The sequence below is a fragment of the Armigeres subalbatus genome, chromosome 2 (genome assembly GCF_024139115.2).
Source record: "Armigeres subalbatus isolate Guangzhou_Male chromosome 2, GZ_Asu_2, whole genome shotgun sequence".
In the NCBI taxonomy this organism is placed as follows: Eukaryota; Metazoa; Arthropoda; class Insecta; order Diptera; family Culicidae; genus Armigeres; species Armigeres subalbatus.
In genome coordinates, this window is record NC_085140.1 from 20438828 (window position 1) to 20455952 (window position 17125).

The following is a 17125-nucleotide window of genomic DNA, read 5'->3' on the forward strand; positions in this document are numbered from 1 at the left end:
TCCGAACTAATGGTTTGTACGGAACAATAAAATAAATCGGGTTTTCGGTCCTTCCTCCGATATCATAAGGCTTGTCAAGCTCCAGCGTTCAGACATACCGGTTGACTTCGGCCTGGCAAACTGAGAGTTTTTCATGGGCCTTGAACTGGTTTTATGAAAGTCGCGTGGAGAAAACAATTAAGTTCATAACTGTGATAACACCAAACATATTATTTACTAGTGCGGTGAAGTGGGTTGTTGTTGAAGTGTTTAACGGATGTTAAAAAGTTACCCTCCCATAGAACACTTAAGTGCTGGCGAAAATTATTGAATTGAGATGTAGAGCGAAGGATGACGAAAAAACAGTTTAGTTATTTCTTGACCAAATGCGAAAGATGGACGATCTTGAGAATATGGTCATACGATGTTTTTTGTTACATCATCCGGTGATTAAGGACTAAGGAGTCTAGTACCTCAACCAAAATGAGAGAGGTATCCGATGCCTTTCTGAATGACTGCTACCGAAATATTCCTTAACGATGCGCTGTTAGTTAGCAATACTTCGGAGTAGGACCCTCCAGAGCGGGCGTCAAATCTGCGATCGAATTAAGGTAACAACTCGATGCAACGATGATCAATGGAGGCACTCGCTCACGGGCAATCAGATTTTTACGAAGCGATAAATACTGTGCTAAATATCAGAGCTTGAGCGATCTGCTTGGTATGCTCTGGACGTCGATCACCTCAGCGAAGGTTTTTGTGTGGCGCCTCCGTTGATTGCACAAGAGAGAGAAAATCTTCAATTGGGTGACCCGCTCGCTACGCGTTAATGGTGGGCTGAGGTACGGCGAAAGTTCTACGAGCAGATCTCAGCGACGAATAAAGTACGAGTTCCACAAGAATTAGTTATAGGATGACCGACCGTACCCTTAGTGGAGGTAGCACCAGTAGTGGAGGTAGTGGGGTTTTAATGAGATTCATCATATTTATAGACTTTACGATGGTTTCAGTTGATGCGTCGTGCTTTAAATATCCTGTTAAATGCAACTTACCTTAAAATTTCGCTTGAAAAACTATTGAAAACAATGGTTTTTCTTCATAAAATTGACTCTCTTGCCCCCATAGTGCTGCAACTGCACCAATAGTGGCGAGTCTCATAAGAAACCAATGGATTGCAGCACTATAGGAACCAAAATTAATTTTTACCGCCACTAACGGAAAAGTGTACCCATAGTGGTGCAAGCAATATTTGGTAATTGTTGATGTAAAATGACATCTATTTTTGTTAGCAAATTCATTAGTTTATCTATTGACTAAGATAATAAAGCAATAATTAATATTGAGCGTCTTAATGGAAAATGTTACAAGGTTAAAATACTTCAAACTTCCATTTACTTCCGCTATATTCACTTATGTATCAACCAGAGGAGCGACATCCATTTTTTTACTATGGATTTTGACAGGTTTGCCTGTTCGTTCTTTTTTGGGTGATAAATTTATCCCCCAGTGTCAAATTACCCCAATACTGATTAATTTTGCAATAGTATGTGCGCGAATTTTGAATGTTTTTGCTTTTACAGGAGAATATGATGCAAAACGCCCATGCCACTTAATAATGCAACATGATACAATCATGATTTAATAGGGAAAAAAAAGGAATAAACTATAAATTAAAACTATTTTACACTCGATTCCTTGCTTTAAACTCAAGAACGTTCAACTTATTTGCTCATTTCTTCAGAATGCTACTTTCACAAGGCACTGTCTATGCTTTTGTTCGTTTTATATCATGTTTACTCTCGTAATTGTTTATGTTGCATTCGCAGTGCACTCGTATTGGTGACTTAGAAAAGATGTGACAAAGATGGCGTAGCTTGTCATCCCCGTGGTATCAACAGACACGTATTTCGTTTTCTACTTGAAAACTTCTTCAGTGTTTTGTTATCCGCACAACTGTGCAGCATGCGTGAAAAAAATAAAAATAACAGTTGTGCTTCGCTTCCGTATCGAGTTGTGTGCCCTCGAAAACGCGAAACAAACGAAACATATTTTTGATTTAGTGGTCCGACAACATGTTTGGACGTCAGCTGTCATCGGATTTGTAACTAAATTCAGTCTATTTACTCAGAAATTGCAATGGCTCATATTGGCTGACTGGCGCATTTCAAACCTTCTTTCAATTTCCATAGCACGAATTAGTCCAGAAAACGACTTCTTCTGCAATATGATACTATTCTAAAGGTTATCGCGATAAAATTAGTTGAAAAGGAGGCATTATACTCTTTTCGCATAATCTAGGTAGGGGAGAACGGTCCAAAATGCACCTCTTAAGCTTTTTCGATGTTTTCGCCCATATAAACAAAAATACCCAACCATTTCAACGTATAGGTGCAAAATTTACAAACCCAGCTACATTTCACATTGATCTCCCATTCAAAATAATAAGGTTTTAATGACTTTCTAACGTATTTAAAAAATGTTTTAAAAATAGGCCTGGGGCAAAACGCCCGAATGGTGGTCTAAAATGACTCAATTGCATGTAAAATGATGGTGAATGCATGGTTGTTTGTTATTTCTTAATGGATTGAACGACAATCTTACGGATTTGGCGGTAGGATAGCAAATCGTTAAATTTGAGTTAATATGAAGGGATTTTGCTAAATTTTTCCAATGGAGCTCAATGGTGGATAACTAACAATGAATTGTAGTGGTAATATTCGTTCATAAATGCACTACAACAGATTATATGAGTGATTTTATGAGTAAGGCCATTTTGCCCCAGGGGTGCATTTTGGACCGTTCTCCCCTACCGTGCAAATTCAAACTTCGGACGCTTAAGCACTTTTCGCTGTGAAATCAGTCTGTTGACAAACATTTTAAGTCTCACTGTTCTAATTACCATCACAATCATAGAGCATATCGCTTATCCTTGTAATCCTTCCGATTAATAAAAATATGTATTCGGCTTCTGTTTTACTCAAACTCCAGACAGCAGCAACATTGGATTCATATTTCGGACACAGTGTTTCAAACTTCGGACAACAAATTACACAATATTGAGAAGAAATATTGCAAATGATTATCACTACATAGCTCAGACTGACATTCAATTATTTCGTCACATTGAATTAACATGGATTACTAGAATGAAACTATCCTAAATAAAGCTAAAACTATGAGCCCTTTCAATTCAGCTGGATGAAACATTTCAATGACATATTTCTGAAAACCTCCCATACAAATTGGAGTGTCCGAAGTTTGAGTATGTCCGAATTTTGATTATCCACGGTATGTAGCACGAAGAAGCAACCGAATTCCCATGTGCCTTATTTGGGCAAATGCGAATTAAGATGGAATAAGTGATTATTCACGTTTTGCGTGATGCCAATCGAAGAACAACTCAACTTGACTAAACGATTGGTTCGGACATTTGATATATTCGGGCCAATTCAGGCAAATGGAATTTTCGGGCGTTTGGTAATTTCTGGTCTATTCGAGCGAATGGAATTCGGGGGAATGAAATTCGGGTCGGGTCCATGGCTCTCGACTAGGACAACAATAGAAAATATTATCAAACTTATAACATCGTCACAAGTGTTGATACAATTTTGTACTTGCCATTCATTTCGAATAGATATTGTATAATTTTTTTAACAGGACATGCTTATTTTTTTTGTTTGTCATAATGTTTTGTAATTTTAATCATTTGGATGTGTTAGAATTTGTTACTAAAAGGCATATAGGGTAAGACGGTATAATATGCCCCCCCTAAGGCAAAACCTTAATAGCTTTTTATTTTTCATCGCAATTTATGCAAACTTTGTGTTATTTGGTAGTGCAAGAAGTCGCAAATGCATTGCCCGTGAGTAGTTATATAAAAATATTACAGATAACACGTAATAATGCTTTTTTGAAAAGTCGTGAAAATGGATTTCAAAAGGTGCCTGGGCAATACGCCCCACCTTAGACAGAGACGTTCCATAGCCCTTCATTAGTATTTCATCAATCCCATAATATAAAGGTTACAAATCCTTATGTGCCCGACATTAAAAAACCAACATTAGTCCATTTAATCAGGTTTTAATTACATTTCAATATTTTCCATACAATTTGGAAGCAACTGCTGCAAGCTCGCCGCGCTTGTGGCCAGTTGGTATGGGCATATCGTCCTGCCTACACTTGGGCGTTTTGGCCAGTAAAACATATTTTCGAAAATCGTTACGTTTTTGAAGATGGAAGCAATTTTATATCATATTAACCACTGAGAAAAGTTATTTTGTTGCCCAACTGAGTGTTCCCGTGCAAGTTTTGCGGACAGTATGCTAGCGTCGCTCCAGAATGTTGAGCAAACAAACATAAAAAGTTACATCAAAACTGTCACTTTTTGTATTTTGCTATTATTTTCATTATGTAATACAAAAATACTTCCACATTCACATAGTACGATGGTTTTACAAATATTTATAGGTACCAACTGATTTTGGCCCTTAGTTAGTTATAGTTTTCTTCCGAGTCCGTTATTTATCGTGTATCGTATTTGCATACAGAGATGCTGAGTGAGACACATTTTTAGACTGACTCGACCTGCACTTCATTGGATCAAGTCATCACCGGCTTGCGAAAATTCAAGGCTTGATGAGAGTAAAGCAATGGAGGCATGTTCCGGGAAACACCAACCTAGCAGACTTGATATCGCATGGAATATCACCCCACCAGATTGGACGGTTGTGGCATGAGTCTACATGGTTCAAGCAAGGTTCTGAAGAGGGGTCTCTATCTACGCAAGCACCTCCGAAAAAGAAATCGGAAAAGCGACACAACGTGGTGGTTTGCGCCTCGGCGAAGAAGTCCGGTCTCTTCTACTGGTAACCTTTGCTGAACAGCCTATGGTGTCAAGCAGCAGAAAGTCAAGCGGAATTTCTCCATACTGAACTACTGCTTCTTCTTGGTTCAGATCGAGTGTTCGACACTGACCGTTTAGTGAAAGAAGCAAAGCGAAGAAGATCACTCATCTCAGTGTCAGCTTTGTTTCCAAGTAAAACCATCGACAATTCAGCGGGATGGTCTCTTTTTGATATTTATACCTTTCAAATTCCATGCCAGGTGCATTGATGCTATTAGTAGTTTGGACTCAGAGTCAGAACAATTTTAGCTATGTTAAGAACGGTATTAATCCTGTTATGACCTGTATCGCATATATAATTGAAACTCAAAGTCAGTTCCATAAAACACCACCGAAGATGCACATTTTCTACTCACCAAGTTGCAAACGTTGGATCTAGGTCCGATACTACTCGTATTATGTACAAAATGCAAGTTAGTAACTTAAATAGTAAATTAGCAATACGTATCCTTAAACCTGTTTTGGGGGCGAGAAGAAAAAGTGATAGTGAAAGTAATTAAACGCCAATCGATGAGAATACTGAATGGATGTCAATAACCTAAGGAGCATTTCCGAGTCGCACCGCTATCGAGTGGAACAATTCAATTTAACACGCGGTATAATGGAAACGAATAAAAAACGGACAGCTTTAACCTGTTGTACCTACCTTTTGTGCTGGCAATAACTTAGGGTCACGCGCCGCAACTGGGGGTGGTGCATAATGAAAAATGCTTGGCGTCACACCACAGCAGAGCGCTCGTTTTCCGATGCTTGCTGGTCACGCAATGGAGGCCGGGAAATAGAATCGAATGGAGCACGCTACAGGAAAGGTTTTTTTTAGCAAACTGCCAAGTAGAGTGAAACCTCAACCCTAACTGTGTATAAAAGTGGCAAAAAAAAACTATTTTCATATCACAGGTTATAAAACAACAGAATGGAAGCACTTACAATAAATTGAAATAATAAAATAATACGATTTAATAAAATCTGCTATGAGCTAAACGCAATTCTCTGACACATTTTATTGGTATTTGGTGCATGCTGTCTTTGAGTGCTGTATGAAATAAGAATGAGTATTGGTCGCGTTAAGCTGACTCAACCTTGAAACGAAAATGGTCAAGAACGATTAAATATTGATTTTGACCTAAAACGAGATTATATTTCCCTATTGATGAGATAAAAATGTTTATGAATATTTTATCAATTGGCCCGGCCCTATAATGTATCTACTTACGGGTGCGACTCCGAAATGACCCAATTGAGAAAGGAAGAGAACGGTTCATACTTACTTGATCTTTGATTCTTTATAAAATATAGTTGCAGTCTTTCTTTGAATGTATTTTCATTTACATAATATTCTACCCGTACTCTGAAAATGAGAAGAGAGAAAAGAATATATGAGTTAGTTTTTGATTATGATATTATGATAAGAATAACATTAATAACGTATAAGTATCATAGTTCCCAATATGTTCATGGAAGAATCAAACCATATTCGCCAGAACCGTATATTATTTTAGGCAGATACCACTGAGCTTCTAAGAAATCGAGCAACATTGTAGAACAACAGAAAAAATGTTCTTCCTTGCGTTTGATTAAAAATTATTTTTTAGTCGATTTGCACTAGTATTCATTCGTTCAGAAAATCGTTGTAACTAAATACAGAGTTAACCCGATTGTGTCACTCCCCGATTTTGTCTACCCCCGATTTTATCACGTTTTCAACCCGATTTTATCACGTCCCGATTTTATCACGTTTTCGACCCGATTTTGTCACCCCAAAAAAATTTTTTTCGTAAATAATACCACAAACAACATTGATTTTCATGAAATAACTTTCACCGCCTGTAGTTTATTATGAACGACTTCTGAGTACCTGGGAAATATTCTGTAAGCAATTTCGACAAGAAAAAACAAGTACCGTTCACGCTTTTGGCCTTTCCAAGGCATAAAATGATTCATATTTGTGGAATGAATTAAAAAATTGGAAATTTTTTTTTTTAATTTTGTCACATACCCTGTTTTATCACCCCAAAATTCACCAGGGGGGTGATAAAATCGGGATATTACTGTATTCAAATGGCTATATCTCAGTTGATTTTCAATAGACTCTCTCAATTTTTTCACAAACCTCTTGGCAATCTCTTCTAATTTGTGGACATTTTAAAATGGTTGGTAATTTTGTTGCTAACCCGAGCAGGAGAAATTGGCTCAATAATACCTAATACCTAATATTGATACCATACTCTGTTATAACATATGTTATGAACTAGCCCTGCATAAGAGGTGAAATACCAGAAAATAATATCAAAAATGTATATGCACAATACTTAAGCCATAACATATTCAGTTATTAAATTGAATTTCAATACCAAATGCATAACCAATTACAGGTAAACTTCGATATAACGTACATATCGATTTCAAGTTTGTACGTTATATCGAAGCATGAGTAATCATCCTTATTTTACACTACATAAATGTTGTACTATCATGTACTTTCTAGGCGAATTTTATTTGTTATATATTGCTCAGCTAGCAGTGTGAAACAGTTTTTCTTGTGCTTGAATATGTTCATATACGAGAAAAATGAGTATAAAGCCGAAAACCTCTTTAGTAAAGATAATAAAAATAATAATATGTTCATAAATATTTAATTATATACGCCAACATTATTTTGAAAAAAAAAGCTGATTTCAGGGTAATTTTTATCAATTATATTCGAAATTTCCGATAGAATTTCTAGAGAAGTTCCTGAATAAAAGTCTGGAGAATTTTATGATTTTTTCATCGGAGATTCCTTTGATATTTTTTTCAGAGATTCCTTCAGAAATTCTTTTCTTCAATTAAACCATACAAAATACCTGAATTCTATCCGATATTTTGTTGGATGTATTCTTCTAGAAATTTTATTACTTCATTGAAGGAATTTTCAACAAATTGTTTGAAGAAATTTTAGATGGAATTTTTAACAAAAAACTCAAAGATGCAACCCAATCGAGTTGTACGCAAAGGTGACGTAGGACTACGTAGCTTTTCGAAATTGATGGTATTTTTGAATACTATTTGCCATAATAATTTGTGTCGTTTTATTTACATTAAGCAAACTGCTCGGAGGCCAACTGAATCACGAAGTCGAATAGTTGTTTCCAGTTGGATGGACTTTGAGTCTCAAACCATGGAATTAACATGACTCATCGGCCGCTGAAGCCACTCGACTGGCTTTCAGTCGGGGACCTCACAATCCTTACTTTGCCACGTACGCTTACAACGCGGGCGAAAACCATACGTTGCAAATAAATATATTTGCGTTTGGTTTCACGCCACTTCTGATTTTGCTTATTTCTCCTTTATTTCGGCCATTTTTTTGAGGATGGTGTCCTTCAAAAAGGTCTTTAAACAAAAGAAGGTTGATTCGACAATCCGATATGAACTTTCTTCAAAGTACAAAACTCAATCGTAACTAGCCATTTTTATAGCGCGGCGGGGGGAGATGATGCAATTAAGTTGAACGGATGGAATCATTAACGGCAACCAAGCTACCACGCTAAACCCGATGCTGCCGAAACAGTCCATTTTCGCAATTTACTCTTTCTTTTCATAAAATGTTGGTCCTGAGAAGAACCAATTTTCTTTTCCCAATGTTCCTTTCCAACTAACTGACACCACAATTTGTAATAAATTTTCAGCTTCGGCACTGGCGGTGCGGGATCGCCACAGTGCTATTTTTATGGTCAACCTTTTCTTCATATGAAATTCTGGTTCGTTGAGGTTGAATAGTCTGCAGCAACACATCGAGCATCACCACCAATGCGATGGATTTTCTTTGAAAATGTTATTAGCGCTTCCATGATGCTGTGTCCGCTCGGCTACGATCGCTTTTATGCGTCTGCTCTGCGTAAAATCTTGTTCAAACTGAGGATTAGATCAAAACCCGCAAGTGATTGATTTTTGATGTCTTTGCTAGTGATACATGTACGTGATTGGTTGGTTGATCTATTTCTAAACTTTTTATCAAATAAATTCGTTAATAAATAGTTAAAAATCAGTATTTTCAAATAAATACAAAGAAGCGTTGACTCATCCTTGATCTAATGGTCCATATAAATTGAAAATCCATCGAGAAACGGCTTAGATATTAAAGCTTAAAGTATATGATAGTTTTCGTGACGGTCCCCGATTTTTGCAATCGTAAAGTGTACCCCAATATAGAAAACACAGACGTAGTCCTACGTCAAAAGTCAAAGATTTCTCAAAGGGATATGCCAAGAAATTCCAAACGGCATTTCCAAACTGTTTCCCAAAGGAATGCCTAAAAAATCAAGAGAATTCTCCGAAGCATTTTCCGCTGGTATTACCGAAAAACATTCTGAAGGAATTTCCTGAGAAATGTTTAAAGAAATTCTAAAGAAAATTACAGAGGAATTTCCGAAGAAATTTCTGAAAGAGTTGCTGAAAAATCTGAGGAATGTCCAAAGTAATTTCCTGCAGAAAGATCTGAAATATTTGCTGGACAAAGTTCTAAACGAATTTCTGGAGGACTTTTTAGAAAATCCTGATTTTTTAAATTTTTATTAACGTCTTTTTGCCTTTCTCGTACAACAAAGTTGTTCCGAAAGGCTATAGGACTACTCCAAAAAACAACTTTTGATAGAAGGCCCGGAGACCCATAGTGTTATATAACGATCGACTCAGTTCGATGAATCGAGGTGATGTCTGTATGTGCGTATGTATGTGTGTGTGTATGTGTTTATGTGTACAAATTGTGTAGACACTCTTTTTGGAACTTAGCATTATCCGATTTACTCGCAACAAGTTGCATTCGACAGGGAATGCGGTCCCATTGTTCGATCGGACATTGCACTTCAGAATTATTAAAAAATCATTGCTTTTTTCCCAAAGATCCCCCTTGGAATAAAAATTTCAAAATCGAAAAAAAAATCAAGAATGATGGTAATGCATATTAATTAATGCAAAAATATGCAAAATGATAGAAAACATGCGATCTATTCCCCTAAAGTGCTTTTTTGACCTTTCTTATGTGATTTTTTCAGTACATTTTACGATGCATGAGAAAGGCATCATCGCCGCTGGGTGGATTAATTTGGGTTTTTTTGGATTTATTTCCGAAGTTGTTTCCGGATGATTTTTCAAAGAAATCCTAGTTAACCTGTCTTTAGAGCCTTGGCCTTCCTCGCAGCACTGCACTACTCTTTCTTTCCTCTTCTTCCTTCCTCCCTTCTGCGGCTGTGCGGGCTTACAGGTGTGGTATCGCCGGGTGGCTTGGATATCTTCCACGCTTCTTGCTACGTTACAACTTGACCAATAAGAAGGGCAATCGACTATCAGCAGAAACAATGCCGGATTGGGTCGACTACGGAAACAGGGAATTACGGCGGTTCTTGCTGGGATTTTCAACTTAAAGACCGTGGGGTTATCCTCAACGCCTTCTCTTGTCCCAAGTACTTTATCTCTACTCTTCAACTTCCAACTTTGGTAACTTTGGTAACTTTGGTAACATCCGACCGCATCCCAGGCACATGACCTCCTTTTTCAAATCAGTGACCTCGTCTCATAGTATCGACCCAATTACGCCACCCCTTATTGGCTACTTAACGAAGGTACTTCTGGTGTTGAGTTGGAGGACTATGGTGAGTGTTGGATGCGGTCTTACAGGGTGGTGGAGGCTAATCATGCCCTGCTCTACTGCAGTTGTTAAAGTACTGAGAAAACCTACGAGACGCGTTTCACCTGCCATTCACAAACAATTAACGCATTAGACTACATTTTCAAGAATTTCTCGGAAACACTCATCACTTTTATTCTAGAATTTTTTGAGAAATTCCTGGGATGGTTTCTAAAATTGTTGCTCAAGGAGTTTCCGAAGGGGGTCCGGAGGTCTTAGGATTTTCTTGAAAGAAATTAAAGAAAGAATACGATGTGAAAGTATTGACCTAATGTGTAAGGGAAATTCCGAAAGAATTCCTGGAAGAATTTTCGAAGGAATTACTGGATTCATTTCAGGATGATGTTTTGAAGAAATCCCTCCGGGAATTGCCGGAGTTCCTGAAGGAATTTCCGAAGGAATTCCTGTAGAAATCTAGGAATTTCTTCGCAAATTTTGTTTCGAGTTCCTTCCTAAATACCTTTAGGAATTGCTTGAAAATATATTCAGAGATTCTTTTAAGATTTTCTTCAAAAATATCATTGTACATTCTTTAAAATATTCTTCCAGAAATTACTTTACGAATTCATTTCGAAAATTTATTCAGTTCCTTTTAATCCCTTTATGAATTCAATCAGATTTTTTTAAAGAATTAATTAGGAGATTCTTTTTGAAACTCTTTTAGAATTTCCTACAGGAATTCCTCTACAAAATTTTTTTGGGAGCTTCTCCAGGAATTTCCTCTAGGATTAATTTTAAAATAATCTGGTACACATTTCAAGCCTGGATCTACAATACCATTACTTCACTCGACATTAGCTGACTTAGACCTGAAAACAACCCGGCATCAATTTTGACTTTGACTAATATCAACTAGATATGCCTAAAACCTCATTAACTTAATATCATCCAATACCTCGGGAGAATTCTGATGATAGTCCAAAGTGAGGAAAACAGTATTCAATGCCTCTAGCTGATAAAATTAAACTCCATACAATAATGCCATCCCTACATGAATGATCATAACGATTTAGTAAATTATTTTGTAATAACTACCAAAATTAAAATTATTTTTCAAAGTGTACGTTATAACGGGGAAAAATGTACGCTATATCGAGTGACGTTATATCGAGTGTACCTTATATCGGGGGTACGTTATATCGAAGATTACCTGTATTATTCTTTTGGTATTTAAATACCTAAGCATGTTATGCCTCAAGTATTCTGCATATCAATTTTTGGTATTATGTTTTGGTATTTTACCTCTTATGCAAGGCTAGTTCATACCAATTTCTGTTGTCGAGGTCGTCGCTCCTGCTCGGGAAAACTTGAAATTACTCACATTTCATTACCGAAAATGATATCTATCCATCTAGTGATGATGGAAATATTGAAATTATTAGAACAAATTTGCTCAGCTTTTCAAAAATGTATTGAAGAGCTCACCATGTTCAATTGAATCCTCCAAATCTCGCGTACAATACTTGAAGCGGCAGAAAAATGCATTCTACGGACGTCGGAAAATGTTAGCGGTAGAACGGTAATATGGTGGAATGCTGATGTAGCTGAAGCTGTTAAAAGAAGGAGAAAGGCACTGAGAAAATTGAAAAAACTTTCAAATGAAAACCCCGAAAGATCCAAAGCACTTGAAGATTTTCAACTGGCCAGAGCTTCGGCTAGGAAATAATCCGAAAAGCTAAGTCCGCGTCATGGAAACGCTTTTGCGAAAACTTTACTCCAAGCACAAACATTAAAGAAATGTGGGATAATTATGGCAGGATCAGCGGTAAAGGTAAGAAAGCAGACATCAACCTGGACATTGAAGCAGAGCTTATTTCTGATCCTTAAGCTGACTTACTAGCTCGTGGAACTGAACCTATTTTGGATGAGGACGAAAGCGACTTAGGAAAAATAATGTCTACATGCACAGAACTTTCCATCGTAGTTTCATCTATCCAGTGCACCGTCATTCTAAGATAGCTTCTTCTGAATTTAGTTCAGCAATCGGCCGTCGTTGCCACATTGCTGGCATTTGCAAGCTGAGAGTTCAAACCACCTAACATTCTTCGGAATCGGCCATGCAAACGCTGCATCAATGTTTGGCGGCAACCACAGCTTAAAATATTCATCTTCATGAAGCAACTTCAGTCCGAATTTTGACAAACATCGCATGAATATTCAAAACATAGAATGACATAGTCAGACGACTACTCCACGAATTCATTCATTCGACTGTCACTGAATGTGTTTACTATGTGCAGAAAAAACATAATTATCATTGTTATGAAAACTCATATGTGAATATGTACGTTATGTGGAAGTTATTGATTTGGAAAATGTATTGGAGGTAACCACTTTCCCTTCGATAAGACTCGAACCCATGACCCTACAGTACGCTAGACTGGTGCTTTAACCAACTAAGCTACGAAGGACCTCCGTCGGCCTTCGCAACCTAGGGGCCGTCCACAAAGTACGTCACGCCTTTAGGGGGGAGGGGGGGTTCTGAGCAGCGTGACGATCCATACAAAAATTTTAGGGGTTTGTTACAAAAATGGTGACAAAGGGGGGAGGGGGGGTTGAAAATCGCCAATTTTTGCGTGACGTACTTTATGGATCTTCCCCTAGAGGCTACTGAACGAGCTCGAGATTCCCAAATTGGACGCATAGTCAAATCACTCGCAATCCATTTCTCAAGCCTCGAGCTCGTTTAATCCCCGAAAATAGGCAATTATCTTTGATTGAACTGATAATTATCATTGTTTATGTTGATGTTTACCACTGAAAGTGCCTCGCGGATGAAAATCATATTCAGTCCCGTGTGATAAATCACTTTACTCATTTGAAACGTGTTCAGATTTCAGATAATTTATCAATTTGTGAAATGTGCATAAATATTCAATTACTAATATTCAACTGAATATTGACTGTCCAGAGGCGACTATGAATGTGTCGGAAGTGAACTGACAAATGAATAAAAATGGACTTCACTAAAAATTTTCGATTATTTTACACTCTGGCGGCAACTAACTGTTATTTCTTTAGCTAGTCCTAGCAGAACTAGTTTCCTGAAAAAAGGTGACTCTACGGTACGAGAAGAAAGTCCATCGTTGATAATGTATTCATCTACGGCATCATCAACATCTTCTTGAGTGACTGGCGCTTCCGGTTCATTTTCCGAACATCGGATTTTTTTTCTTCCGCTTGCAAACTCGTTTTTCAACTGCTGATCCGCAAATTCGTGCTTCCGCTGATGAAGTGAGTATAAGAATTATAGAACCTAGTTTACAGCGCAATGAAACTTATCTTAAGATGGCTTTTCAAATTCGAAGAAGACGTGAACGCACACTTTATCACACAATATTCTGGGTCACACAATTTACATCGAGCTTCAAAATTTTTCGTGCTCTTCTGCTTCACAAAATCGCAGTATATATTGAAGCCATCCCAAGGCATTCTTGTAGCTTCGTTCACGGCCATTTGAAATCTTGAAAATGGATTAGCTACAAAATATCCGTGGAAATACTGACAAGCTTTCCTTGCTTCTACGACTATTTATACTCATGGGCTAGGATAGGATGTGACAATTGAATTGCGACTGCCTTGTTGTTTCCTCAGTCGATTACTTCGACGAGGTGGTGGAATATTTTTGTGGCAAAATCCGCCAAATAATATATGTGAAAAAATAATATTTTCTCGTTCATTTCTTCCATTATTCGTAATAAAAGTTGTTACGTACTATCAGAAAAAAGTTTTTACATAAAATTTGTTTAGTTTCACAGTGAAATGGGTAAAAAGTTGATTAATAATGCTCCAAATCGACTGTTTTAAACAAGCATTACCCTTGAGAATCATGCATACATCATTTGCAGTATAGCATAAATTCATTTCACCCAAAAAATCAAAAAATAAACTTTTGAATTTTGTCATAAATTTGAATTTAATTATCCAGCAACACGGCCAAGTTAACAACAAGCTGCCCTTTTGAAAATGTGATACCGCCGATCGAAGTAATCGATTGTCATCTTCACCCAATCAGCAACCGGTACGATTTTGACAGGAAATCGGTACGATTTTTAATGACTAATTGGCACATCCTATCCTAGCTCATGGGTAGTGTTTTTTTTCATTATCCATGGATACAAGGATTATCCATAGAAACGTATTGTTTACCAACGTAAATTAAAATCAACGCCAACATAACGTGATTCGATAGTGTTGATTAAACGCAAATCGTTGACGCTGATTATAACAACCTTGCAAATCAACGCAACGTCGTTGACGTTAGTTTATGCAAAAGTTAACGTTAACGGCGTTAATCGTTGATTAACGTTAACAACCCTGGTTATCGTATACTCTTATGTATCTAAACAATTACCACATGAGTGCAGTGTTTTTTTTCTGCAGAAGCAGTGGCTTTATCGATAGCTATTGACCGTGCAAACCCGTCGAGAAATGTAATTTTCTCAGACTCTGCTAGTTGTCTTGCAGCATTAGAGAAGGGAACTTTAGATCATCCATTTTTACAATCAGTAGAACAGAAATTATCAACCAAACAGGCTGTCCTATGTTGGATCCCAGGGCACGCAGGAATCACAGGAAATGAAGCTGCTGATAGTGCTGCTAATTCCGGAAGATCTAGTGTGAATTTATCATCTCATGTCCCCGCGGTCGATGCTATTCGTGCAGTACAACACGAAATTTGGAAGAATTACCAACGTAATCTGGATAGTAAAGACTATCACTTACTTAGAATGATTAAAACAACAGTGAACAAATGGAATGACATTCCAAGAGGAGAAGAACAAAGAGTTTTATCTAGATGTCGTTTAAATCATACGCGATTAACTAAACGAAATCTTTTCAAGGATAAAAACACTAAGCTGTGCGATACTTGCACAACTATTCTCGATGTAAAACATATTGTTGTTGATTGTGTTGATTATGATCAAGCTAGAAACAAATTTAAAATTAACAAAAACTTTTTGTTTGCGATGAGCAATGACAGAAGAGAATAAAACAAATTAATTTCCTGCGTAAAATATATTTAATTGTATGATGAATTGTAATGTTTTATTCCATAAGAGGCGAATGAACATTACAGTTTTAAAACCTCTTTAAAAATAAATAAATAAAATTCAATGTGTTATTGACGAACTATTAACTGATCGAACATCAAATTTCAAAATGATAGAAATCATCCTTGCCGCAAACTATTGTGTGATTTTTCGCAAACCATTTTAAAATATTGTAATATTGTAAAATATTGTGTAAAATTGAACAAAATCCAGTTTTTATTCAAAATTCGGTTTTGGTTAATCCCGAAGCTAAGGTAATAATGAATTCGCCGCCGTACCAAACTGACTATCTACAAAACATTCGTTTGACCGGTAGTGCGTCTTACAATCTATGGTGGGGTGGAGATGGTGGACGGAACGTGGAGGAGGCGAATGATCCACGAGTTGCAATAGTTGTTGGGAGAACCAATCATCGTTCACACCGCGAAAATCGGACCACTACAATGGGCCGGGCACGTATCCAGAATGTCGGATAGTAATCCGGTGAAAATGGTTCTCGACAATCATTCGACGGGCACTAGAAGGCGAGGTGTGTAACGAGCAAGATGGATCGATCAGGTGGAAGATTATTTGCGGATTCGCCGCAGACTGCGTGGTTGGCGACGTTAAGCCATGGACCGAGCTGAATGGAGAAGACTTTCATGAACTATGAAGCTTCATACACGTGGATTGGCTTCATAATTATTTCCAACTGAAACGTGCCTTTTCAGTAAACATGCATTAATAAAACAATCATTAATTAAAAATTTGGGTCATTTTGGCTAGTATGCCAAAATTGTCCTCAATCTAATCGCTAGAAATCGAAATTTTGATCCTCAATGACCATTTTGTATAAAAATCAGCGAATGCGATATATTTTTTTCAGGGGTGTATAGCATAGTGTTTCAAGTCACATATGCAGGGCGTCAACGTCAAAAATGGATTAATCATCAAAAATTTCTTTTTCAATGATATATTTTTTGAACTTTAATCACTTTAATCCACCTAGAGATAAGGGTGCCTTTCTCGAAGTTCTCATCTGTTGCGAGCAAATCAGTTTGGAATAGGTCCTCAAAAAATGACGACGGAAAATCTTATTATTTTTTTTTGTGTAAATACACAGCAAAAAAAATATTAATATGCCGCGACGCAACTCTTCGCAACGTACCAGAAAATCCTACGTAAAACCCGATTTTGCGTATTTTCACATCATAACCACGCTTTATTGCATTACTCGTCGTAAGATCTAAACGGAGAAAATGTTTTTATTCCCACGTCAATCAAACATAATTTTGCATACCTCAGTGGCGTAGCCAGAAAATTGGTCTGGGGGGGGGGGTTTTCTGAACATTTTTTTTTCGAAAAAAAAAATTGCTTCCAAAAATTTTGTCTCTGGGGGGGGTTTTAACCCCAAAACCACCCCCGTGGCTACGCCACTGGCATACCTTCTTATGCATGAGAAAAAATAAAGCGAAATATTACCCCGAAAGCAATACACATTTACATAATCAATGTAATATTGCCTAAAATCACTGCAATGCGAAT

General features: G+C 37.2%; 1 protein-coding gene across 1 annotated transcript in view; it reads right to left on the reverse strand.

Moving 5' to 3' along the window:
• The window catches only part of LOC134218133 (potassium channel subfamily T member 2), a 651711-nt gene that overhangs the window by 212613 nt on the left and 421973 nt on the right, over nucleotides 1-17125 (reverse strand). The window contains exons 2-3 of the mRNA XM_062697009.1: nucleotides 6151-6230; nucleotides 5239-5338 (exon numbers count right to left, since the gene is read on the reverse strand). Of these exons, the coding sequence (XP_062552993.1) occupies nucleotides 5239-5338; nucleotides 6151-6230 (180 nt within the window). The remainder of the gene's footprint in view (nucleotides 1-5238; nucleotides 5339-6150; nucleotides 6231-17125) is intronic.